General features: G+C 58.6%; 1 protein-coding gene across 1 annotated transcript in view; it reads right to left on the bottom strand.

The window, feature by feature from the left end:
- The window catches only part of KCNQ2 (potassium voltage-gated channel, KQT-like subfamily, member 2), a 74526-nt gene that overhangs the window by 45648 nt on the left and 2775 nt on the right, over positions 1–26103 (bottom strand). Inside the window, exons 3-6 of the mRNA XM_008579851.1 lie at positions 7536–7626; positions 6146–6272; positions 5605–5780; positions 3732–3857 (exon numbers count right to left, since the gene is read on the bottom strand). Coding sequence (XP_008578073.1) covers positions 3732–3857; positions 5605–5780; positions 6146–6272; positions 7536–7626 — 520 coding nt within the window. The remainder of the gene's footprint in view (positions 1–3731; positions 3858–5604; positions 5781–6145; positions 6273–7535; positions 7627–26103) is intronic.

The following is a 26103-nucleotide window of genomic DNA, read 5'->3' as shown; positions in this document are numbered from 1 at the left end:
AAAAGGGCTCGCTCCCAACCCATGGGCAGGCTGTGTGCCAGCTAGCCACTCAGGGCCTGGGCTGGGACAGACCAGAGGCCACCCCATCCCACGCCACCCATAAGGGGGCCCAGCGAGGCCAAGGCCAGCATCAACTGCTCTTCGTCCCTGCAGCCCCATCAAAATTCCCCGAAACCTCTCCTCTTCCTTACATGCCAGAAGGGGAGTCATTCTGACTCTGTTTCCACTTCACACCCAAGGGAACCAGGAGCACCAACGATACAACTCTCCTTTCGGGCACAGTGAGCAAGGACAGCGGCTTCCACCCTGGGGGAGTGACCCTGGGGCTGAGCACTGGGGCACGTGGGGGAGGTGGGAGAGACTGGGGGAGGCTGTGGCAGATTGGGAGAGACTGGGGAGGCTGTGGAGACTTGGTGAGCAGGGGAGGCTGGGGCAGGTGGGCAGCGGGCGAGCACCTGGTGCAGTGCAGCGGGGACCAGAGGAACAGGCAGGGGCTGGACGGGGGCCATGCAGTGGCTGCTGAGGAGGGCCTGTGAGTCGAGGCCAGAAGGGGTTAGAGGAGTGGTCAGAGGGCATGTTCTAGTAGAGATGACAGATGAGAGGCCTGGCTCAGGAGGTGACAGGAAGTAACAGGCCTGGCCCAGGAGGTGACAGGAGGCCAGCAGGAATGGACAGGTGACCAGAAGGAGAGGCAGGTGGGAGACAGTGAGGGGGTGGACCCCCACAGGGAGGTGCCATGGGAAACTGGGGGTACTTGAGTTTAGAGTTCCTCTCAGGGTGGTGGCAAGGATGAGGTCGGGTCAGGACAGGTCTCCCCAGGTGACCAAGGGCACCCACTGAAGCACCTGTTAGGGGGGCTTTGGCCATAAGAAGGGCCGAAGGTGGGACATGTTTGCAGGTCACTCTGACAAGGCATGACAGGGTGAGGTGGAGACACTCAGTCCTGGACATGCGGGGGCTACAGCACACCCCCTCGCCACCAGGCCAAAAGTCAGGAGGCTCAGGACAGGTCATGGCGAGAGGAAGGTCTCCCTGGCTGGGGCCCAGAACAGGCCCTGGGGGACAAGGACTGAGACAAAGAAGGGGAGGGGTGCAGCCCGGTGCCCAGCTCAGGGGCAGGCAGATAGCATGTCCCACCCCCACCACTTTGGAGCACCTCTCACCACAGACCCAGAGTCCTAACTCTGGGGGTTTGCTCCCAGGCTCTGGGGACATGCACAGAACACGCAAGAAGGAAGAGTGAACTGAAGAGACCAGCTCCGCCGCACCTGCCTCACAGGAGGCCACGGGCAGGTGAGGGCAAAGCCGTGCGAAGACCTGTGTGCCTCAGCCCACCTGCACAAGCACCTGCACAGAAGGTTCTGGAAAGCCACCCACAGGAGCAGCAAGGGAGGCAGGGCGAGGCCAGGGAGACTCACTTCTCACCATGAAACCTTCCTCAGTTGAGAGTTTACCACCTGCCTGGGTCATCTACTTTTTTTTTTTTTTTAACATAAACTAAACATATTTTTGGAGACCCAAAACAATAATTTACTGCCAATCTGTCCAAAAACTTTAATATGTGACAGTAGAGAATGATGAAAAGGTAGAAAAATGGGAGGAAGAGGATGGGAGAGGGGAGAGAAACAGAGAGACACAAGACAGAGAGAAAAAGAGACGGACAGAGAGATACAGAGAGACAGAGGCGGACAGAGAGGGAGACAGTGAGAGAGACAGAGAGACGGGCGTGCGGTGAGACGTGGACTCAGGTCTGAATGTTTGTGGGGGAGCGGGAGTCAAAGGAAGCCAGGGAATCCCAGAAGGTCCTGGTCCCACAGAAGGCTGGGTGTGGGGTGGGCTGGGGCAGGAGGAAAGGGAGAAGTCGTCTGTCCGAGGGTGGCCAAGCCTCCACCCCTCCAGCCAGACTGGTGGGACACTTACTGCCCTGAAACTTTTCCTCAGCTGCCATCAGACCTGCCCCTCCAAAAGGAAGGGAGACTCAAGAGAGGGGAAGCTGGGAGACCTGACAGATGGCCGGCATTCGGGAGGGAGGCAGGTATGGGATCCCTCATGCTGGTGACGGCCCCCGAGGGCCTGACAGCAGAAGGGGGCTCAGGTGGGGAGGGGCTAAACCTCGTTCTACCCCAGCAGGAAGCGAGCAATTAGCGTGCTGGGATCAGGGAACAGGGTTGTTATTTGGGATTAGCAAACGCGCAGGGAACTGGGAGGGGCAGGGTGCTTAGGAACGATTTGACATTTTTCAATATACACAAGCATTACTTTGAAAAAACACTCAAGTAAAAAATTTAATTGTTAAAAACCAGAAGGCTGTTACCCACAAAAGGCCTTAGGGAGGATGGGCTGTGCCCCAGCAAGGGGCCTGAGCCCAGCTGGTCACAGCACAGGACACCCGGGCACCAGGCTCACCCCACGGCAGAGCCTGGACACACACAGGCGGCTCATGGGTGCAGGTAGGTCTACCTGGCCCACAGCCTGGCCCATCCTGTGCCTCGCCTCGGGCTCCCCACTGCTCCTTCTCACATGCTCGGATTGGAGGACACAGGATCCCAGGCTTCATGGCAATTAACAAAATAATTACAAATAAACTGCTTTCTGGCTTAAACAATAGTGAGGCTACCCGCTCCCTTTCCCAGTGGCTCAGGATGTGCAGTGCTGGGCTGGTGGCCAAGGCCACATGGGTCTGGGGTCTAGTCTCGTGGCCTCCCAGGAGACAAGAGATTCCGTCCCTACTCACCCACCTGCCCAAGGGGCGTCTGTGGGAACGGGTGAGGAGAAGCCTGGGGACCAGATCGGTCCAGACCTAATCGGGGGGGAGTCTGGGGGGATCCGACCACCCCACTCTGAACAGGAGGGGGTCCTTCCAAAAGTGTCCAGGAAGATGCTTCCCAGAAGGAGTGACACCAGGTGACAAGGGGTGCCCTCAGGGAGCCTGGGCAAAGCAGCAGACACAAAGGAATCACAGGGGCAAAGGCCAAGGGTGTGGGCTCAGGCACCGGGCAGCAGTGAGGCTGGGGAGGTGGGCGGCCATGAGCAGGGCCGCAGATCTGCAGGCTCCAGACCGTGCTGGACAGGGGAGCCAGAGGATCCAGTATCCCTTTTTCTTTCTTTTTCTTTATTTTTAAAAAATTTTATTTTATTATTATTTTTTAATTTATCAATATACAATGTAGATGATTTTCATGTCCCTTTACCAATTCAGTATCCCGTTTTCGAACTACTTCTGTCCCTCACCATAGACCAGGGGTGGGAGGCCAGGAAGGAGGAAGCCCAAGACAGTGGCAGCAGGCCATGGGGACGATCCTGCCCCCCAGCCCCAACACTAAGCTGCTAGGTCACGACAGTCGGGCCCCTGGACCAGGGAAGACCCCAGGACAGACTCCTGGGGACCCCTCCCTCCTCCCCCCTTCCTGCCCTTCTGCCACAATCCAGGGCGAAACAGGCGCAGAGCGGGTGGGTGGCCCACAAAGAGGAAGGAAGATGATCCCCCATGACCCAGCACGGGCTCCCTGGGGCCCAGCCTCCCCACCTGCACCCCCACCAGCGCGTCCAGGGACCACGCCACCACCCCACACACCATCATGGCCACTGGCGGCCAGCAGGTGGCCCCAGAGAGACGAGTCCAACCTGCTCAGCCAGACAGAGGCCCTGGGTCTCCCTTCCAGACCCCGGGTTGGCAGGAAGCAAGGTGAGCATCCTCAGGGAAGCGACAGTGACCCAATGACAGGACTCACCAGGCCCCACCAGAGCGCATCCGCATAGGTGTCAAAGTGGTCATTCTCTCCCTTCTCCGCCAGGTACACCAGAAACGAGGCCAGGATGAGGCAGAGGAAGCCGATGTACCAGGCGGTGACGAGCTCCTGCAAGACAGTCACCACCACACTCGGGCCTGCCTGGCCAACACCCAGACCAGCCCCGCCTCCAGGAGCACGGAGGCCTGCCCTGGACCCTGTGGCTCAACCCCTGTGGCCTGCGCTAGTCGGAGGGCTCGGCCACAGAGTCTGGAGGGGCCTCTGGCTTTACAATCCTGGCCTCGGCACATCTTAGACCTGGGAACACAGCAGCCAACGCTGGCCCAGCACACCAGCGTCCACCCAGGTCTTGGGAGCGTGTTCTCCAGCAGCCGGCAGAGCCAGAGAATCTTAGAACTGTTGGGACCCTCCCCCAGCTTCCCTGAGCCTCAGAGACACAGCTCTGGAAGAGGATGCCCACCCCAACCGATGGCCGCCATCAGCCCTCCAACACCCACAGCATCCAGGGAGGAAGGAGGGACCATGCAATGGGGAGGTGAGTACCCTTCCCCAGGGGGGACCAACACCTGCCCATCCTGCCAACAAAGCCACCTCCCCCTCCATGCTCAGGACGGTAGGAAAACAGGGAGGGGCCGACACTTGCCCACCCATGAGCAGGATGGCCTCACAGCACTGTCTGGCAGGACGGGGTCTCACCACTGGGGCCTGGGACCCCCTGGAACACAGGACATGTGACTCAGACACCCTGTGGAGCCCCAGTCAGCAGCCACCATAAGCCACAGTTTAAACAACTGCCCAGGCAGGTAACTAGGGTAGTGTATTCATACAGGGACTAAAACCCAGGAAATAAGACACCCGACCACACAGCCTGCCGGCTCCAGGGTGGGCCGAAATGGACCGGGCCGTGCAAAAAAGCTTTCTGGAGACATGACAAAGATGGACCAAGTCATAGAAAGAAACACCAAGAAGAAAGGGGATGGAAGCTCGTTCATGTCTGACCAGGCTGCCCAGGATCAGTCCAGCAGAGCCCCCTGGCAACCCTTCATCCCACCCAGGTGGGACTCTCGCAGCAACCCCGGGGGCAGGGAGGGTCAGGTGGAGAGCAGCCTCAGGGGCTGGGCCACCTTCACTAGCTCTGGGGTGTCAACCGCCCACCACGCAGCCGGCTCACCTTGCTGTGGGCGTAGACCACAGAGCCCAGGAGCTTCCAGGTGCCCCCCCTCCGGTCCATGCGGATCATCCGCAGGATCTGCAGGAACCGCAGGCTCCGGAGCGCAGATGTGGCAAAGACATTGCCCTGGGAGCCAGCGGCCAGCACCGCAATGGAGGCGATGAGAACCATGATGTCTGTGGGAGAGGGTGTGGGGCTCGTGTGGGGCCAGCCCCTCCTCGCCCCTGTCTCACGGTTGCAGAATGGTGTTAGGGATAACCCGACTACCACCCCACCAGGAGTTGCAGGAGGATGGAAAGATGGAGGAGGCGGTGCATACAACACGTGCAATGTGGGGTCTGGGGAGCCCGTGCCCCAGAGAGGACAGTCACTATTGTCCACCCTTCCNCTCCAGGGTGGGCCGAAATGGACCGGGCCGTGCAAAAAAGCTTTCTGGAGACATGACAAAGATGGACCAAGTCATAGAAAGAAACACCAAGAAGAAAGGGGATGGAAGCTCGTTCATGTCTGACCAGGCTGCCCAGGATCAGTCCAGCAGAGCCCCCTGGCAACCCTTCATCCCACCCAGGTGGGACTCTCGCAGCAACCCCGGGGGCAGGGAGGGTCAGGTGGAGAGCAGCCTCACGGGCTGGGCCACCTTCACTAGCTCTGGGGTGTCAACCGCCCACCACGCAGCCAGCTCACCTTGCTGTGGGCGTAGACCACAGAGCCCAGGAGCTTCCAGGTGCCCCCCCTCCGGTCCATGCGGATCATCCGCAGGATCTGCAGGAACCGCAGGCTCCGGAGCGCAGATGTGGCAAAGACATTGCCCTGGGAGCCAGCGGCCAGCACCGCAATGGAGGCGATGAGAACCATGATGTCTGTGGGAGAGGGTGTGGGGCTCGTGTGGGGCCAGCCCCTCCTCGCCCCTGTCTCACGGTTGCAGAATGGTGTTAGGGATAACCCGACTACCACCCCACCAGGAGTTGCAGGAGGATGGAAAGATGGAGGAGGCGGTGCATACAACACGTGCAATGTGGGGTCTGGGGAGCCCGTGCCCCAGAGAGGACAGTCACTATTGTCCACCCTTCCTGTGGGGACTGGGACAGGATACCTGCTCCTGGTACCTCCTCCTGACATTTAGGCCACGTTGGCCATGAGAAAGGACTTCCAGGAGACAGTCCCATGGTCTCACCCAGCCCTCCGGCCCCGCGCCCCACTCTGGCGGCCCCCCACTGGGCCTCACCTATCACACAGAACGGCTTCCGGGCGAACTTGAGCCGGCCCCTCCAGCCGCGGTACCGGCAGCAGCAACCTGCAGCCCAAATCCGCACAAAGTACTCCACGCCGAACACCACGATGGTCACAATTTCCTATGGGGAGGCCGCAACTGAGGCCACCTTGGCCTGGGGGTGGGGCTCATGCCCAAGGGCAGAGCCACAGTGCCGGGAGACCCCAAAGGGAACTGAAAACTTGACCCGACCCCCTAACAGGCCCCTACCTCACTCCACCCTCCAAACAGGAGGGGGTCAGGCCCTTCTGGACACAGGGCTTGGGGTTGTCTGGGGATCCTGCAGCCTTGAGCACCTCTGGGCCCAAAGACTATCGTGGGGCCACCCTCCCCAACTCCTTGCCCAAGCTGAGGGGTGGTCTCTGCCCTCTCTAAGCCAGTGATGTGGGGGGCTCTGCCTTGTCTGAGCTGGTGGGAGGGCCCTGCCTCGTCTGATGGTGGGGGGGCACAGCAAGGCTAAGCTGAGGGAGGGTCCCCGGTAACTGCAAAGGGAAGGGGACAGCCTCCGCCCAGAACTCAGGCAGCCCCAGGCAAGGGAGAGGGGAGGTGCATTTTGGTGGGGATCAGTCTTCTTGAGGGGCCCGCCCCCACTCCTGTTACCAACAGCAACACAGAAATTACACTCCCGTTGCCATGGCGCCCACCCCTGCCCCCCATCTCAGGGTTGCTGTGAGCCTCACAGCCCCCACCCCGCACCCACGTCTGCTGGGAGACAGCTCACACCTCTGTGTGGGAGGGGGCCACATGGGCCTCAGGCTCTAGGGAGAACGAGGACAGTGGGAAAGGAGGAGCTGGACCCTCCAGGGTAGGGGCTGCCAGACACTGTGACGTCACGGGAGGAGGGGTGGTGCTGGGGTGTAATGGGTGGCCAGGGTATTGGGGGGCAGGTGGGGGCTGACAGGACACTGTGACAGTGTTGGGGGCAGGGAGGCTGGGAGGGGGCGGTGGGGCCACCACGTGGAACTGGAGCATTGGGCTATATCATGTTGCAGCGGGTGCAGGACCCCTGCCCTAGGAGGGGCCAGGCTCACGCAGGAATTCAGGTTTGGGGGATCAGAGGAGACTCCGGCATTCGAGGCTCCACAGTCATGGGAAGGCGGACAGACTGCCATCTGCACTGTCCACTGCCTCATGTTGCAGTGGGTGCAGGACCCCTGCCCTAGGAGGGGCCAGGCTCACGCAGGAATTCAGGTTTGGGGGATCAGAGGAGACCCCGGCATTCGAGGCTCCACAGTCATGGGAAGGCGGACAGACTGCCATCTGCACTGTCCACTGCTTGGGGTGGCTCTGGCTCCACCAGTGCCTCCAGGGCCCTGCGCCCTGCGCCCACCCATACAGCGCTCACCAGGATGTAGAGGGCGCCCTCCGAGCTCTTCTCGTACTCCTTGATGGTGGAGAACACGGACAGCACGAGGCAGGAGAAGACCAGAAGGAACCTGGGGGACAGAGGGACAGATGGCAGGTCAGCCAGGCCCAGCCGTGCCCCGACAGTGAGAAAGGGGAACGGAGGGCCGGTGAGGCTGTGTCTGCAGGAAGTGGGACCCCACCCCACCAAGAACCAGCATGGGTCAGAGGCACCACAGCCACCCTCGCTCCCAGGTCCGTTCCCCACTCCGCAGTGACATGGGGTGATGATAGGGGTCGGCACACCATGTCCGGGATGCCCTGTCTCCACACTCTGACAGTCTCGTGCTTTCGGAAAGTCCCCAAAACCGCAGAATAAAAAGAGAACACCAGTGCCTGCCCACCAACTTCTGCAGGACAAGAAAATGAGCAAGACCCACAGCACCTGCTGCGCAGAGGCATTCAATGCACGCTCATCCCTGTTCCTTGTAGGCAACCATTTCCTCTCTAGGCCAGGAGGAGAAAACCTTTATCTTCCAATTAAACCTGATATGAAGTAAGAACTTCTCAGATCATCTTCTTTCTGGCCTTGCCCTGGCTGCCAGGAGGCTCAAAGTTTCTCCTTGGTAAGCTGCAGAGCCCCCACCCCACCAGCCAAGGTCTCCTGCCATAATTCCTCTTTTCCCTCCCCCTTCCCCTCCCCGGTTATTACCCGACGCTTACTGATCGTTTTTCAACCCTTCCCTCAGATACTCAAGTTCACGGCCACACCAAAATTCTCCCAAATGCTCTGTGACTCTTTCCTAGCCATGAGGCCTCCTCTGACACACCGTAAATTCTTCAGTGCCCACCGCTGGACAGGACAGCTCTGTGAGACATGGCCACAGTATCGCTGTTGTCCTTAAAAAGCCAGTAGTGGTCCCTCGGTATCAGCAAGCATCCAGTCAGTGTCCGCAGTTCCCCGCACAGCTCACAAGTGTGCGTGTTCAAATCAGGGCACAGACGGGGGCCAACGGCTGCCAGTGGCTGGTCTGTCCCTAAGTCTCCTCTGACTGGCCCCTTGCGATCCATGTGCTGAAGAACATGGCTGTCATCCTGTCCTGGGTGCCCACTGGCGGTGGCCCACAGTGCTGTTCCGTGCTCCTCCGTCCTATAAGTTGGAGTCTCAGCAAGACTGCCGTGTCCTCCCAAGAGGCTCGCCGTGTCCGGAGCCCCTGGGCCATCTGCAGTCACTGACCCTTAGGCCAGATCCAGGAATGCCGTAGGGGCTGCAGAATGGAGACAGTCTAGCAGTCCTTCATTTCTTAGGTGGAAACTTTTTAAAGAAAAACTTCTAGAAAAAGAACATCACCTACTGGTCATTCTAAGGTTCCTATAAATAAAGGACAAATGCTTCATTCTTTTTCTTTTTTTCTATATTGGTTTTCAAAATTGGATCGGCTCCCTGAGATCTCCCAGAGGAAACCGATAGAGCGTGGTGGTTTTCTGTGTGTGTGTTTGATTCCCAACATCACCCGGCTGAAGCATCTGCTTTTGCTGCAGATCTTATAAAGTCATTAGTGTCATGGCTCAAGTCAACACTCAGATCTGTCCCCCTTTGCCCACTGGGAGCCCAGAGGTACAAGAAGCACCCTTTTACCTGCGGACAGCAGGGGTCCATTCCGTCCCAACTGGCTTCCATATCCCAAGCCTCTGCTTGGGATGTCCTCCCATATCCCCTCCCAGCAGAGGGAGGGGTGGGAGACACTGTGACCCGAGGACCCTGAGGCCACGTCTCCACCAGGGCTCTCCAAGAAACAGCCTACAGGACACAGGTATGTGCACATTAGGTTTATCTTAAAGCATTGATCAGGTCAGGAGTCTGTGAGGCCAGCAAGTCTGTAGGGCAGGCCTGCAGGCTGGAAATCCCAGCAAGAGTTGATGTTGTAGTCTTGAGAACCCACTGTTCTTCCAGAAATCTCTGTCTTTGCTCTCAGGGCCTCACCCACTTGGACGAGGCCCTCCCACATTGTGGAGGGTTGTCTGCTTTACTCAAGTCTGAGGATTTAAGCATTACTCACGTCTGAAAATATGTGCAGAGTAACATCTAAACAGTATTTGACCAACAACTGAGCACCACGGCCCAGCCGAGTCCTCACATAAAATTGACAGTCATGGGCTGAGAGAGGACAAAGGGGCCGCAGCCAGGGGCCCAGGCGTGCCAGCCGGGAACAAGCTGATTCAGCAGTGCAGGCTCCAGATGCCCCGATCGATGCCGAGGACAGTTGTGGGGAGGAAGCGGGTTCTCTCGCCAGGCGGGCTTGTCTCGCAGGGAAAGTCTACACCCACACGCAGCACCTGCCCAGCGCCCTTAGCTGCCCCCCTTCCATGGCCAGCCGTGCCTGCAGCAGCAGCAGCAGGAGCCATCAGTGCCCGACTAACGGGAACTGGGAGCCTCTGTGCAGGCCGGCAGGGGCGCCACAGCCCAGGCCCCGCCAGCACACCAGCCAGCACACTGGCCAGGTGGACGGGCGGGGCGGCGTTCTCAGGGGCAGAGGCCCTGCAGCTGAGCTGAGGGTCGGGCAGCAGCATAGAACTCAAGCTAGACAGAGGCCCCAAGGGGACAAAATTGGTCCCCACCCTGCGTCCCTCCAGCTCTACCCAGCCCTGAGTCCAGACCATGAGCCGCCCTGGGGGCACCGCTGAGGGTCCCTCAGTGCTCGATGCTGTGTGGTCCAGCCGGAGCCCAACCACAGCCACCACTGACTCAGGCCCCAGGCCCCACCCGGTCCAGCCATCAGCACACCAGCACCAAGAACTCCAAAACTCAGCCAGACCCTAAAGCCTGAGGAGGCCAATGACAGCAGCCACAGAGACAACGCAGTCTTCAGCCCGCCCACCCCCACGGCGACAGCTTCCAGCTCAGGCGTGGCCTCTGGAGTCACGCAGCCCCTCCCTGGGCATGAGGCCCCCAAATACATGTCTGACGCGATTCCCGCGTTTCCCAGCTCCTGGGCGAGGTGTCAGCAGTGTAAAACAAAGTCACACCAGTGCCCACTGGCACGGACAAAACACAAGCAAAGGAACGTCACATTCCGAAACCGCAATTAATTTCCTTGGCTCATTAGCCAATTTATTCAATTAACTGAGCCCTGGAAAAAAATTGTAGACGTCTCATGTGCCTTCCACTCGAGCTCTCTGTCTGCCTGGTGGCATCTTCTCCTGACTCAGGCAGTGAGGAAGGAGCGGGAAGGGGAGCAGGGTTCCAAGTTAGGACTTAGGAGGCTTGGGCAGCGGAGAGATGCAGGGGGCACAGAAGCATCCCTATCGCAGGTGGGACACAGGAACCCAGCTCAGCACAGCGGTGCGATTTGGGGACCCCAGGGGAGACACGTCATCCTGGTGGACTTCCCCGAGGATGTGTCCACCGGGACAGACCCTGCAGGGTGAAGGAGTCGCTCGGCCACAAGAGTAGGAGGTAAGCATGTTCCCAGCAGAAGCAAGAGCACGTGGGGAGGGAGGCCCCAGGGGAGAAGAGGGAGGGCGTGTGGGGATCTGGCAGAAGGTGAGTCTCACCAGACTGCAGAACAGGGCAGGGGATTGGGGACAGCCCCACAGACTCCACTGCCGAGTCACGGTGCTGTGTCCCCGAAGGCCAGGTCCTCATGCTGGAAGAAATGTTCCTCTAAATTAAAAAAGAACAAGGCTCTGACCAGGCATCTCAGAACATTCCACAAGCCCCGGAGACAGGGAGCGTGTTGACATGATGATATGCAAATCTGCGGCTGTTCCCAGCAGTCACGACCACGCAGAGTCCCACAGCCAGCCCCTCTGAACGTTCCAGTGTGTTCCAGCTTGGCCAGGGAGGACAGCAGGTTGCTCCCACCCTCTGCCTGCCACGTCTGGGCCAGCAAACCCTCCACGGAGGAAAACCGCTCTGGGGACCACCCCTCCCCTGGCAGTGCCACCCCGGAAAGTGTCGGCGATGGCTCCAAGTTTTGTTTTTTAAGTTTTCAGAACAGATGGCACAGATGGCACCAGCGAGCCTCCCGGGTAGCAGGAGGGCTGGCCCAGGCACAAGGACGGGGGGAGGGACCCCAGCCCGCAGCACAAAGGCAGTGTCTCCACAAGCCCGTGGTGCAACTCTGAGCTGGAATCCTGCGGGGCACAGGATAGAGACAAAGTGTCTTCCCTCCCAGGGCCTTTCTTGCCTCTTGGGCCCCGTCGTGCTGTGTTCCCCAGACCTACAGGAGCTGGCGGGAGACCCAAGGACCCCCTTCCTTCTCCTCCCCTTTGAGAGGACCCTGGGGTGCGTGCTGTGTCCAGGACAGCGGTACCTGCGTGCTCAGAGCACTGAGGGCCCAGAACCTTCCATGTTGGCCTGACCCCACAGGCCAAGGAGAGACATTGTGGTAAGACATTCAGATGTGGAAACCTGCGCTCTGCTGGCCAAGAAGGGGCTGGGTCTGCCTCCTCCCCCAAAGAGACAGGCGTGAGCCACTCTGGAAGCCCCAGGCTGGAGACCCCAGCCCTGGGCCGCAAGGCTCAGCCATGCCACTGCCCAGCCATGTCTCCCCAACACCCACAGGCAAACCAATGCCCCTTGGAACCCTGGGCAGGGCTAGGCCCATTCCCACACCCTCCAGCCTAGCGATGGCCAACCCTGCAGGGAAAGACAGGAGGAGAGGCCGGAGGCGGCCTCCAGAAGGAGGAGGGAATGTTCCTGCCAGGCCCAGAACTATGGCGCAGTGGGCTCCGGGAACTACGATAACACATTCAACCTTGGGAGGATTCCCCAGCCGTAGCTGCCAAGGAGATGAGTGCAGCAAGCAGCCAGTCCCAGCCCCAGATTCCCAGGGCCAGCAGGGGTGCCAGGCAGGACCTCAGACAGCCCTGGGCATCCACACCTGAGCAGTGGGGAACTAGCCCGTCTGGAGAGCAGCATGGACTGAACCAACCCCACATCCCTACCCACACCCTGGCCCTCATGCCCAGCAGAGAACCCCAGATCACGAGAGGCCACGAGGGAGGGCTGGGCCATAGCACTGCAGGGCCCAGAGCAAACAGCCGGTCTCACCCAGCAGCAGGAGGGACCTCAGCCAGATGTGAGGAGGGGCTTGTGAGCCACAGCCTGAGCTCTGGGCAGAGGCGGGACCCCCTCTGCTGAAACCACCTGTGTGCAAAGAGGAAGAGATGGGGCAGGAGGGGGCTAGCTGGAGGGACTGAAGGTGGAGGGAGGCATGGATACCAGGCCAGAGGGGCCCCAGTCAAGGCCAGACAACACCCCTCAGGTAGTAGCAGCAGCTCCTAACACGCAAGAGGGCACACGTGTGGGTGTTCCCTGTGTGTCCACGCATGTGTGTCCACACATGTGCACATTTGTACATGTGCCTTGAGTTGAGTGTCCCCCCAAAACTTAATCCCCACTGTAACTGCTGAGGGTGGGAAATCCTACTACGGTAATTGAAAGGTGGGGCCTTGGAGAGCTGATTAGATTCTGAGGAACTGCCTAGTGACCAGATTAATAATGGTGGCCAGGGACATGGTTCTGAGGGCTTCGAAAGGACAGCACATGAGGAACTCTCTCTCTCTCTCTCTCTTTGCTCCACAATCTTCTGCCATGTGAAACTCCTGGGTAACTGTCTTTGGACTTCCCAGACTCCAAAACTGTAAGCAGTAAATTTTGTTTTCTTGGGCCGGCCCGTGGCTCACTCGGGAGAGTGTGGTGCTGATAACACCAAGGCCCCGGGGTCGGATTCCTATATAGGGATGGCCGGTTGCTCACTTGGGAGAGCGTGGTGCTGACAACACCAAGTCAAGGGTTAAGATCCCCTTACTGGACATTTAAAAAAAAACTTGGGAGAGCGTGGTGCTGACAACACCAAGTCAAGGGTTAAGATCCCCTTACTGGACATTTTTTAAAAAATTTTTTTTTGTTTTGTTTTCTTATAAATCACCCAGTTCTGTGCATTTTGTTATAAGCAACAGAAACGGAGTGATACGATGTGTATGTGTGCCCTGCCCCTGCATGTGTGCACATGTGCATGTGTGTGCTCTGCATGTCCACATGTGTGCATGTTCTGCATGTCCCAGCATATGTGCGTGTGCATGTGTGTGCGTGTGCACATGGGTGTGTACGTGCATGTGTCCCCCACCTCCAAGGAGAGACGCTCTGCCTCCGTCTCGCCCCTCCGACCCGCCCCACCGATCTGATTGCAGGGAACATTTCTTTTCTGCAGACACATGAGAAAGCCGCTGCCGCCCATCCTGATTCCACTCCACACGCTTGGGTGGGAGGGGTGGGGGGGCCTGGGCTGCAGGCAGGAACAGAGCCCCCCAGGTCGGCCCTGCAGCTGGCCACACTGCTCAGACCTCTCTGCTGTGGAGACAGACCCTCCAGTTGGGCTCCTCCCAAAGACTGGCTGTGGAGGTTGCTGGAGGTTATTCATTTCATTTACATATCAATGAAATAAAAGTTTAACATGTGAGCGGCAGGGGTGGGAAGGAGGGAAGGCATGTGGTCAGCACTCCCTCTGCTCACCCCTAGGCCCTGTTCACTGTTCCAGGCAGAGCTGGGGGTGGGCCGGGGGCCTTGACACTGAGTTCCCCACTCCCGGCCCGACAAGTAGAACTCTCAGTCTACTGAGCGCCAAGCACATGACAACCTTAAAGGCGGGATGGTGTTGAGTCCCCATTTCGCAGATGAGAAAACAGAGGCTCTCAGTGGCATCTAGCCCAGCGGGCTGGCTGCAGAGCCTCCCTCAAGCCATGCGCCCCTCTTCTACCCGAGGGGTCTTGGTGGTCCCCCAGCGCCTGCAGAAATTCCCTCTCTCCAGAACAATGTCCACTCCAGTAAGGTTCCACCTCCTCGGTTGAGTGGGCAGCCAGAGTGAGGCCAAAGCAGATCCCCCCAGCAGCCACGGCCAGGCTCCCGGGGGACCTCCCACGCCTCGTCCATTAGGCTGCAGCCGGCGCTGCCACCTGGAATCTAATTTCACCCTAATAAACTGCTCTGTTTCCAGGACCCACTGCCACTTCCAATCTCAGGAGCGACAGCTCAGGAACTCCCAGCCCTCACAAGGCCCAGCTGCTGGCTCTGAAACTGCGGCCTTACCCCACCCCCACCCACCCTAGCCCCACCTCGCCCCCACCAAACTCCCTGCCAGCCCTCCTCATCTCAACCCCCAGGGCTGGAAGGGGCTCTCAGAGGACCCCTCGATGCCACCACTGGCCAGGGTCCCTCAGCCAGGATGGGGAGCGGCAGAGGAGCCGGAGGTCAGTGGTCCCACTATCTCCGCGCCTCAGTCCCTAACCACTCACCCTATCAGAAGCCCACAGCTCACAGGGACCCCAGATCCCCTAAGAGCACCACACCCGGCACTGCAGCAACTGCAGGGCTCCCCCAGGTGGCATGGCCCTTCCCCCTCCCCAGAAAGAGCGGCGGATGGGGCAGCCCTGGGAGCTGTGGCTGTGGGACGACTCCCAGGGCCCTGGCAGGAAACCTGCCAGCTCAGCACACAGCAAAGGCTGTTCCCCAGGCGCCACCACATGACTTAGCACCTCCCACTCAAGGTCCCTGGAGACAGCGGCTCCATGCGGCTCATCTGCTCCCCATCAGTCACCTGTCCCCACACAGATCACAGGTGCTGGGCAGAGACCAGGAGGGGTGCCCCCCACGTGGAGGCCCCTGGCCCACCCAACCTCATCAGTCACCACGGCCCCTCCCCCAGCCTGGGGATTCCCTGGACGTGCCTCTCCCTCCCCAGAGCTCATCTGGGCTCTTCCTTCCAACTGTGCCCACCTCCCAGCACCCCAAGCCAGCACCTGCATCCCCACTGAGACCACAGGAAGAGCATCCCTGCACCTGGTGCCCCTATCTCAACCCCAGAGTGTGCCAGCCCTGCTCACCCCGCATTCTCCCCCCTACACCCCCATACCCTGAGAACAGAGCCAGCCCCAGACTGGCCCTAGAGGCCGCACGGGCCCCCACCCACCAGCTCCCCTCCTGCCAAGACAATTTCCCCGCCCCAGGGCCTTGGCGCATGCTCTCCTCCCGCCTGGAATTCTCTTCTACCTGAAGGTCACAGGGCTGCCTCCTCATCCCCACGTTTCATTCTCAGCATCACCTTCTCCAGGAGGCTGCCCAGCCCACCCTCCTCAAGCAGCCCCCAACTCCCTCCAGCCTCCTCTCTTTGGGGCCTGGCCCCCACCTGTGCCATCGCCCCCAATGCAGGTGTCCACTCACTGTCCTGGGGTGGGGCCTCGTCTGCTCTGCTCACTCCATCCCCCAAGTACCCCAAACTACATGCACGGGAGCGGTGGCTGCGACTCCCTCCTGGCCAAGTCGACCCAGCTGGAGGCCCTGGCGTGGCTTCAAGACACCGTCGCGGGTATGTGACAGCACTGCCACAAACACAGCCAGGAGGACAGGAGCCAGGGGCAAGGAGGTGGGACCCTGGACATGTGCGCCTGGAGGGGCCGGGGGGGTGCCTGAGACCAGGAGGGACACAGCCCAACCCCAGAGGGCAGGAAGACAAGCTGCGGTCCACAAGATGCGACAGCGCGTGTCCACACAGAAACATGCACCCAGCGTGCACGTGGCTCCACCCGCAGCAGCCCAGTGTGGAATCAGCCCCAACATGCACCCACGGGTGAGTGGACAGACAAGCCAGTCCATCCACATGGCCATGAAAGGCCCGAAGCCCTGGCACATGTGATCACACAGAGGAGCCACGAGGGACGCCAGACATGGGGGGCGGTTGCCATGGGATTCCACTCCCTGAACACCTGAAGCAGGCAGACTGCAGAGATGGGGGCTAGGGGAGTGACTGCCAATGGGTCTGGGGTGTTTCTATGGAGTGACAAAATCACTCTGAAACTAGAGAGAACGGCAGAGGCCCATCATGGTGAATGCAACACATACCACTGAATTGTTCACTTTAAAGTGGCTAATTGTATGTTAGGAGAATTTTACCTCAATTTTTTAGGCAAAGAAAATAGTGTGGCCACATTATCAAGGTCTGCAGAGCAGGAAAGTGCCTCCCCGGCCGGGGTGGGTGAGCCACATGTCCACCGCTGGCCCTGTGCCCCAGGCAGTGCCCTCCCCCTACCCCTCAGTTTCTCTCTGTAACAGGACAGATTTGGGGGGTACAGGCAAATGCTGTTTCCCCACAGACTCCCCCAGTCCACAGTGCTGGGCCCCATAGCACCCGCCCTATGGGCAGGGGACCACCCCACCATCCAGTGAAAGACTCTGCCCTGAAGCCTCAACTTCCCCTGGGGGTGTCATCTGCAGGCCCCACCCTCAGGAGCAGACGTGCATGTGACTTTCAGGCGGGGGAGGCCACGGGGAGGTCTCCCCTTCCAGGAGGCATTTTCTTCTGTGCTTGAAACATGACTCTGTCCTTGGTCAGCGTCAGTCCCCCACATCCACGCTGCCTCATGGCCTATCAGCCATACCCAAAACCACTCAGGTGCTCAGGGCACCACAACAATGGCTCTCCTGACCGAGGCCCCCCTCAGAGGGCGCAGAGCACAGACAGGTCCTCATTCCCAAATAAGCCCCTCTCAGGCCAGCCTGGCCCTTGCTCCCCGCTCACCAGCCTTCCTAATGCACAGGATGAGGCAAAGCAGGGACAGGGCCACCTGGGCCAACCTGGACTGGACACACTGGGACCACCCCCAAGTGTCCACAATGGGGCCACAGCAACACCAGCAGTCACAATGGAAGGACGCCAACACACCTGGCAGACCAAGGTCATCCACTCCACTGGGAAATCCCCACCACACACCCTTAACACAGAAGAGGGATTACAGGGGCCTGAATCCTATTTAGTTTAAGAAATGCATAGATGGGCACAGATGCTTGAAAACCCAGCAGGGAGAACAAATGTTCTTTCTTGTGTTTCTCAGCATTTTCCCAATTTCCTGCAGTGGATGTGTTTTATTTCTGTCATCAGAAAAAATAACAAACCATCACCAAGTGTTTAAGAAACAAAGCAGAGCTAGATGTGCAGGAGGGGCCAGAGCCCCTGCTCAGCCACGGAGACGCTCCACCTGCTCCCGCGTGACACACAGTCAGCTCAGCTAATCAAACTGCACGCATCAGGGAAAGCATCTCGGATAAGCTGGCCAAAATGATCACAGGAACAGAAGAAGACTGCCCGTGTGTCTCTGCCCCCAACAGGCCCTGGTCGTCCACTGTGGGGGCCTCTCAAACACCAGTCCCTCCCCCCTCACCAGACAGCGGTGAGCTGAGCCCCCACTCTCTGTGAGCCTCGGCTGGTGCCAAACTAAGAGTCACACAAAGGGGCCTGCCAGCTCACGAGGAGGCGCAACTAACTGTAGGCTCGTATTCAGGACCACGGCCAGCGCCCTGTCTGGTGCCCCAATCCTCCCTCTCCAAGAGTGGAGAGCCCGGGCACCTAGCCCAGGTACCTGGCGTTCCTCTGCACCAGCCATCTGAGTGGCAAATGGCACAGAGTAGTGTCCCAGGGCCTAATCCCCACAGCAACCTGGTCTCTGGCTTGGACCCGTTCCACAAAATGTAACTATTCAGTAAGAGAAACAACGAGCGTTAACTTCTCTACATATTCAGTCCAAGGAAAAACGCCATTTGGGGCGAGAACACTTTTACAGTAACCAGACAGCTTCTATAAATCTGTCCTCCAGACCTGAGCATGTGCACGAAGATGTATGCACGGGAACCTCATGCAGACCGTTTGCGGTGGCAAAATCGTAGAAACTGCCTCAGTGTCCATCAACAGAGAAATGGTCAGATAAGTCCTGACACAACTGGGGCCACAGGGTGAGAACGGGGAGCATGAGGCACTTCCCCAAGCCCAGGGCAGGACGATGCCCAGACAGACGTGGTACAGACGGCAGGCACAGAGCAGTGCGTGTGACCCTTGTGTGAAAATAAGCGTGTGCGAAGAATGTCTCTGGGCGAGAGAAGAGACTCGGGCTCCAGCTGACTCGGGAGAAGACAGGCAGAGTGGGGAGAGTCTCACTGTTTCTGCTAGATGTTATCTTATGTATCTCAAGGTCTTCTGTCGTGTCTCTTCTGTGTGTGTGCATGCGTGTGGTCTCCGTGTGCGCATGACCTGTCTGGAAGGAGGGGATAACAAAAGAGACAGCTACCCTGTCTAGATGTTATCTTATGTATCTCAAGGTCTTCTGTCGTGTCTCTTCTGTGTGTGTGCATGCGAGTGGTCTCCGTGTGCGCATGACCTGTCTGGAAGGAGGGGATAACAAAAGAGACAGCTACCCTGTCTACAAGGGATGCCCCAGCTGCCTCACCCCACCCTGCAGGGAGCTCCGAAACACTCGCACTCCGTCCTCCAAGCACAACACAGCACAGCTGGGAGTGCCGCCCCCTGCACCTGTGCTGGGGACGGACAGACCTCACGCAGGCGCCTGTACGCAGGAACAGAAGTGCATTGACCAAGTGCACACCGCAGCCCTCCTGTTTCCAACCCCTTCTCACAGCCTTTTCAAAACTTCTCATCCCTGCCCTTGCTCCCAAGCTTTTCACCACATCCCCCCAAAACCTGGGACCCTAGGAGAAATGAGCCTTTTTCTTCCATTCCCCTTTAAGAATTTTTTCCAAGCCTAAAGAGAAAAGCAGACCGAACAGTTCTGAGGTCTCTAGCTAAAGGATCCATGACGGGAAGGGGCAGGATCAGACAGGACCTGGAGGACAGGGTGGGGTCACAGGCAGGAGGTGGCCCTCACTCTGCAGTCATGGAGGAAGAATCCAGGAGGGACTGCCAACCTGTCCCCACGGAGATGATCTGAAGACACTGTGTTTCCAACCGACTCCCATTAGGAGTTTCTGGAATAATTGCTCTTTGTACATTTACAAAATTATTCCCAGTAATCCAAAAAAACTAAAGACCTAATTTTATTCAAGCCAGGGAACCAGTAAAGCCTAACGACAATCAACTCCGGAGCAAGTCTGGAACACATCCTCTCTCCTCTCCCCAGTGGAGCAGCTGTTGTCCCCAAACCATCACTTCCTCTGCAAGAAGCTGCTGGAAAGGTCAGGGCTCTGCCCACCCTGGCGTCCCCTTCCTGCGGCCATCCCGAGCTCCTGGACAGTGGGAGCCAAGCTCTGGGCAGCCAGCAACCCGGGGAGAAGCTGAGAGCCTCCCATCGGGGGTCTCTCCACCCTGGGGCCCAGGTCTCGTCACCGGGTGACTGGAGCTGCTGCGTCCCCCCAGCCTTGCCCACCTTGCATGGCCTGGAGATTAAATGACAAAAAGGACATGAAGCAGCGGATCTCTTGCCACCTTTGTTCTCCACCAGCACCAGCACCCTGGACACCAGTGTCGCTGCACAGTGCATGAGTCGTCCTCAGCCTTCCCGCAGGAGCCCATATCGAAGGGTTAGAAAATCCCTCCCCAAACCCAGATCCCCACCAGTGCTGCCTAACCCCACACAGGAAGTACAGCACCGGGTCCGAACCCTGATGCTGCAGCTGAGTCTCAGGCCCTCGACTCCCTCTCCTGTTCTCCTCTCTACCAGGAAAGGGGCTCCCAGAATCTAGTGGCCAGGATCACCAGTGGGACTGGGGGTGGGCTCCTGCCGATATGGAACCAATGTGGAACCAGGGCATGTTACTCAGTGTCCACATGTCAGTCAACAGCACAGATCTGCAGACGAGGCTCTTCCTCTGCAGGACGTGCTCAGTGAGACCACTCTTTGAAGGGCTACACAGAAAGAAAGCCACATAAACTGACTGACAGCAAATTATTTCAGGGGCACCGTATTCTTCTGGAAATGTTGACCCTGACAGCTCCCCTTGCTAATAAGCTTTTGGCTCAACTACCAGGGAAGCAACCGATGTGGGTTTGGGGCCCAGGCTGTCCTGGCAGCTCCGGCCGGCAAGGCCTCAGAGAACTCCCACCCAGGGGGTTCCAGAGCTCTTCAGCCCTATTTCCTCCTGGATGAATTAAAAGCATGGCCGGCTTCAAATGATAAAAACGCAGCCCTTCATTTCCCTAACTCCAGCCCAACCCATTTGCTAAGCAGTCTCCTGGGTCACTCCCTCCCCCAGTCCTGTGGTCACATCTTTCCTGGCCGTGTGAGGAACAAATGGGCTTTAGAAGGGACCATCTCCTGCGTGCCCACTCACCAAGAACAAACTAAGGCAATAACCCTGCTGTGCAGGGCTCATGTCTGTACCACCGGCTACCCCTCCCAGAAATAAGAACTAAGAACGGCCATCCAGGGCCTGTCAGGAAAGCAGAAATCAGAGCCTATTCAGCGCTTTGAGAAGCGCCTGGAGCTGTCAGCTGCACCCCTGCAAAGGAAACCGCCTGCGTGGCGGCGTCTCCGACTCCAGGACGATGCTGGGTGCTCCGTCCTAAAGGTGGGCTCAGCCTTGTTGGGCCCGTGTCAGAGCCAAGTCGTCTCCTGGTGGGCTCTTCGGACGCAGTCTGTGTGGAAACCAGACATCCACGGGGCTTACACAGCGGTTTCTTCACGGCCTAAGTGTTCACTGGTAAAACCTGCCCACGGTGGTGTTTTTCAAGCCAGAATTATTCCTATGCTCCATGCCTCCACCCTCAGGATCCTGGAACGTGCAGGAAGACATCTCCAAATACCCAGGTGGAGGAAGAGCACTCTCTGTAGAAGACGCTGGCAGGAAAATGGCCAGTGTCTCCAGGGCCAGCCCTGCTGGACAAACGCACAGGCGAGCTGTCACCCAGAACCTGGGTCTCACGTCTAAACACACAACTAAACATGCAACCACTCCTAAACAGCAGCCTGAGCCTCTTCACCGAGGCTCAGCAACTGACCGACGGGTCTGAGGATTTGCCAAAGGATGGGCTGAGGGGCAGGTGGCCGAGGGGCCGTCCTGGCCTCCATGCTCCCTCCAGGATGAAGCCTTTTGCCCACTGAGTCTTAGCCATGGCCATAACAACAGCCCCGTGCTCTGACCATGGGCATGTGCCCAGCACCATGAGAGGTGGTTCAAATGCATTCGGCCCCCAAGACCAGAAGGTGAGATAAACACACTACAGCTACCCCCACATTACAGACCAGGAGATTTAGGCCCCGGGATCTGGGATCCAGTCGGTGGAGGAGGCAGGATCCCAGCCAGAGCCGTGCTCTGACCATGGGCATGTGCCCAGCACCATGAGAGGTGGTTCAAATGCATTCGGCCCCCTAGACCAGAAGGTGAGATAAACACACTACAGCTACCCCCACATTACAGACCAGGAGATTTAGGCCCCGGGATCTGGGATCCAGTTGGTGGAGGAGGCAGGATCCCAGCCAGAGCCTCAGCCCAGCCTCCACCGTCCCTTACCCCCAACAGGGAGCGCAGGGTCCTCAGCAGTAATAACCATTCAGGTTGCACATGTAACGTGGGGTGGGGGCACACAGGGGCCGCCCTTGGGAGGGACGAGGCCATGTCTGTGGACAAGGAACATGCCCTTCAGCCCAGCAATCCCACGTCTCAGAGCTACCTACATTTACTCTTGAAGATATTTAAAGTGACCCACCTGAAAGGTGATCCACTTGGGCACTGTCGGTAACGACATTAATAGGGAACACAATACCCAGTCCCTCGTAAGGGACATCACAGGCCTCGTCCCCTCACAAGCTTCGCCTTATGAGGAGCAGCCGCTGCCAGGCCAGGCTCACCCACCACCTTCCCAAGTGGGGCCCACCGTGCTCACCACAGCCTCTAACAAGACACAGCCTGAGCCCCAGGCCCCAAGCCTCCTGTCTAGTCCAGGGCAGCTGCTGCCTGTCCTGCCTTGGTCTTCTGCGTGGCCGTCCCATGGCCCCCCTCCCCAAACTCAAGGCCCTGCTGCTGGTGCCTTCCATGACGTTCCCCAAGGAGCCCTCTGGACTCGCCTGTTTTCCTAGAATAGACCCCACTTCGTGTGTAGTGAACTCATCTCTCCAGACTGTAAGCACCCAGAGGGCGGAGGCTAGCCCTGTGCATCCCACTGGCAGGTACCGAGAATATCTCCTGAGTATGCACACTGCGTGGACACATTCAGCCTGGGTGCTGGGCAGCCAGGAGCACAGGGACTAACAAAGACCTGGGGATTAACAGGTCATCTGAAACAAATGGGGGACACCACCTCCACTCTCTCCACCAGTGCACTCAGACTGTGCTCTTGGAAGTGACCATGGTTTCTCCAAAAACATTTTAGGGTCTAAACATTTTCAAAATCAGAGATGGGCCTCCGACCCACGTGGTTGGCATCTGGCGAACCAAGAATCCCTAGCACCCACCAGTGTTCATGTCAAAGACCTCCAGGCCCAGCTGGCCGAGCCATGCCTCCTTCTGAGTCCCTGCAGAGACAGGTTCTAATATTTGACTTGTACTGGCTTCTCAAAAACTGAGATTTCCTCTGTCTAATCTGTGAAATTCAAGAAGTGAGCTTCCCACTCCCCTGCTAATTGTTTTTTCTAGTATCTTGCTGACACAAAAATGTTTATAGAGATTCACTCCATAGCATAACCAGACGTAGTGATTAAAAAATATTCTATCATTTCAGAGTGATTTCACTTTAAATTATTTGGTGAGGATCAGAAATCCTGTGGAGGAGGAGGCCTATGGACAGCCTGGGGAAGTCTGACAGGCCCAGCCCCAAAGGAATGCAGGTTTCCCTGGAAACCACAACTCTGAAGCATTTTCACCTTTTGGGAAATTTCCATAAGATTCTCCAATTCTTCAGTCGATAGACATTTCCTCCCCACGAGGGCTGCGGGAAGGCCTAAGACTTGAAAGAGGTTGAGAACACGCCATTCAGAGATCCAGTAAAATGCTTGGTCAGCAGGCACCCGACCCTGGTCCTGCGAGTGGCTGCCTCTCCCATCTGTGAAGGGCCCAGCCAGGCCTGCACCCGTCCCTCAAATGCAGCCAGACCTAGGGAGAGAGTGGCCGGCACTCCTGGGCCAAGGCTGAGGGCAGAGGAGCATCCTGCCACCATGCCTGAGGCCTGCCCACCGGGCTGGCCCCTCAAGGGAGGTACAGGGGCCTCTGACAGGCCTGGATGTGACTCCACTTGGGTTATTCAGGGCTCACACAGGAAAAAGCCCCAGCTAGGCCCAGGTCACCCAAGGGATCTCAAGCAAGGCCCTGAATTCCCCAATCCTCCACTCTCACTTCTGTGAAATGAGAGACTGCACCTGGCCATGCAGACCATGGCTCAGAGGCCTCTAGAGGGGCACCCAGACACCACCTGAGGCCCAGCCCAGACACCCAAGCTGGTTATACGAGCCCAGCCTCTATGGAACAGTCCCTCCCGACACCAGATTTTCCATTGGGCCTATTTTAAACAGTTTCATCCTCAAAGTGGCTTGGATATTGGAAAAGTCAAGCAATCTGCACCCCCAAGCTCTCATCTCTGAGGCTGGGAGCCCACATTTCAGTGTAAGCAGGGCAACTCTGGAGCTCACTCAACTTTTCTCAGCCTCAGTTTCCCCAGCAGTAAAAACAGGGCTTCCTGCCCTCTCTCAGGCTCGCGGTGAGAAATAACCACAACCAGCTCACAGAGCAGCCTGGGGAGTGCAGGCCCCTTCCACTCCTGACAAGCCACACAGAGATCTCAGCCAAGGAGATTTTACTTCCCTGGTGGAGTGCCTGCCCGGTGCTCATCCTGTGCACAGCTGGGCAGCACAAGAGCAAAGCCAGCACTCGGGATTCAGGCTCTAGAAGGACTCCCCAGTGCCCAGCACCCCAGGGAGCTCCGCAGGGCAGCCTGCAGTGGACGCATAGGCCCAGACAGTTCTGGGCCTCTCCTGTGGTTCACGCCCCTTTGGGAGGGGCTGGGAGGAGCAGGTCCAAGCTGTTTCTGCTCAGGCAGGCCCACACCTCGCCCACCCCCCACCCCTGGTCGTGGACTCTTTCTGACTCCCTTCTCCAGAAGAGCTTCTGGGAAAGCTCGAAGGCAGAGAGAGACATCCGTGGCTCCACACAGAGGCACATCAGTAGGGAAATCCCCTTCCACAGAGTGGCTGCAGCTGGTGGGCCTGGCTGATGCCCACCAAGCACTGGGGCCATCGGCCAGCCACCTCCCTCTCTACCTTGGACAGCAGCCACCCCCCAGGGGTGCAGCAGGGATGCCCAGAGAGGCTGGCACAGTTCTGCCCCTGGTGGGGCATGGAGAAGCCGCACCCTCAAGAAGCTCGGCCGTCAGGGGTGGGCGCTTGGCCACCAGGATGGGCCACAGCAGCACTACTGGTCTGTGCCACTTCCTGGGAGGGCCCACAGGGCCAGCCAGGAGGAGCGTGCACAGCCCTGCTCACCTGCCCTTCACAAGGCCCCTGGCAGGGAGCAGCTGTGCCCACTTTACTGACAGGAAAACCGAGGCTGGCAGAGGCTCTGAGACCACACTTAGTGTTTAACCAGAGAGTAGGACACCAAAGACCCTGCTCTGACCCTCCTGCCTACCCCCACCCCCCAGAAGAAATCCCGCTGCTAGTGGGGCTGCCTCCCCCAAGTCTGAGCCACCCCCACAGGGGAGCTAGGTTCACAGGAACCTCAAGGCAGCCCATGCCCAAGGAGAGGCCTGAAGCAGGCTGAAGGGCAGGGCTGCCTCAGTGGTGAGGATCTCGGCCCCAAAGCCCCCGCACACTGCAGGAGCGGGAGCTGCCCTACAGAGAGACCTGTCTTGATCAGGGATATCTAGGCAGAGCCAACAGACCCCACAAGTGCAGGGGCCTCCCACACACTCTGCTTCCAGCTCTGTACACTGCAGGAAACAGGAGGGAGGAATGGAGGGGCTGCCCAGCTCAGGCCCAGGCAGGGAGAGTCACTCAGAACTGTGGACAGGGCCACAAGGAGGGCTCCTGACCCCCAGGAATTGCTACCAGCCAGGGATGCCTACGCCCAGCCCACTGGACCCTGGGCAGCAGCACCACAGGTCTGACACCAGCCACTGAGGCCCGGGCCACCCTGGGCAGGTGGGCTGTGGGGGTGGGATCTGTCTTGTCCATGTTCCAAAAGTCACCTCAGGCAGGACCTGGCTGAATAGAGCCAGTGCCACCAGGACCCCCTTTGGCTCCCAGCCAGGCAATGAGAGAGGCGGTGTCTGCAGGAAGATGGTTAAGGAGGGGCCATTAGTGAGGACACACAGAGCTGCCCCAAGGGTCAGGGAGCATGGACCCTGGACTGGGGAAAAGATGCACCTTGCTGGAGGATGCAGGGGCGGTGCAGGCAGTGCTGGAGGCCTGCCTTGGGGCTCAGCACTGGGGCTGTGCCTGGGGAGGGGGCCCTCCCTGCAGGGGGCCGGTGTTTCCCTCTCAGGATCTCCCCCCATCCCCAAGTGCTCCATCACGTTTCACGGGGGGTCTGTCCAGGAAACACACTCACAGGCACACATCCCTTTCCGTCCAGGCTCTTGGCCGAGGCGGGTTCCCAGAACCCGCTGCTCACTCCCATCCCAAAAGCCTCTTCCACACAAAATGGCCGAGTCTCGGTGCCCTCCCGAATGCTCTTTAGCTGGGATGGAGAGCAGGCGCCCTAACGCTCGGAGGCTGCACACGCACTCGCACACGCAGCAACGCCTGCACATGCCGGACACACGAACACCCATGTGCACACGACCAGGCCGCAGCCGCCC

Source organism: Galeopterus variegatus, unplaced genomic scaffold (assembly GCF_000696425.1).
Source record: "Galeopterus variegatus unplaced genomic scaffold, G_variegatus-3.0.2 Scaffold1966, whole genome shotgun sequence".
NCBI classification, from domain to species: domain Eukaryota; kingdom Metazoa; phylum Chordata; class Mammalia; order Dermoptera; family Cynocephalidae; genus Galeopterus; species Galeopterus variegatus.
The sequence above is the reverse complement of the archived record's forward strand: the minus strand, read 5'-3'. Positions and strand labels throughout refer to the sequence as shown.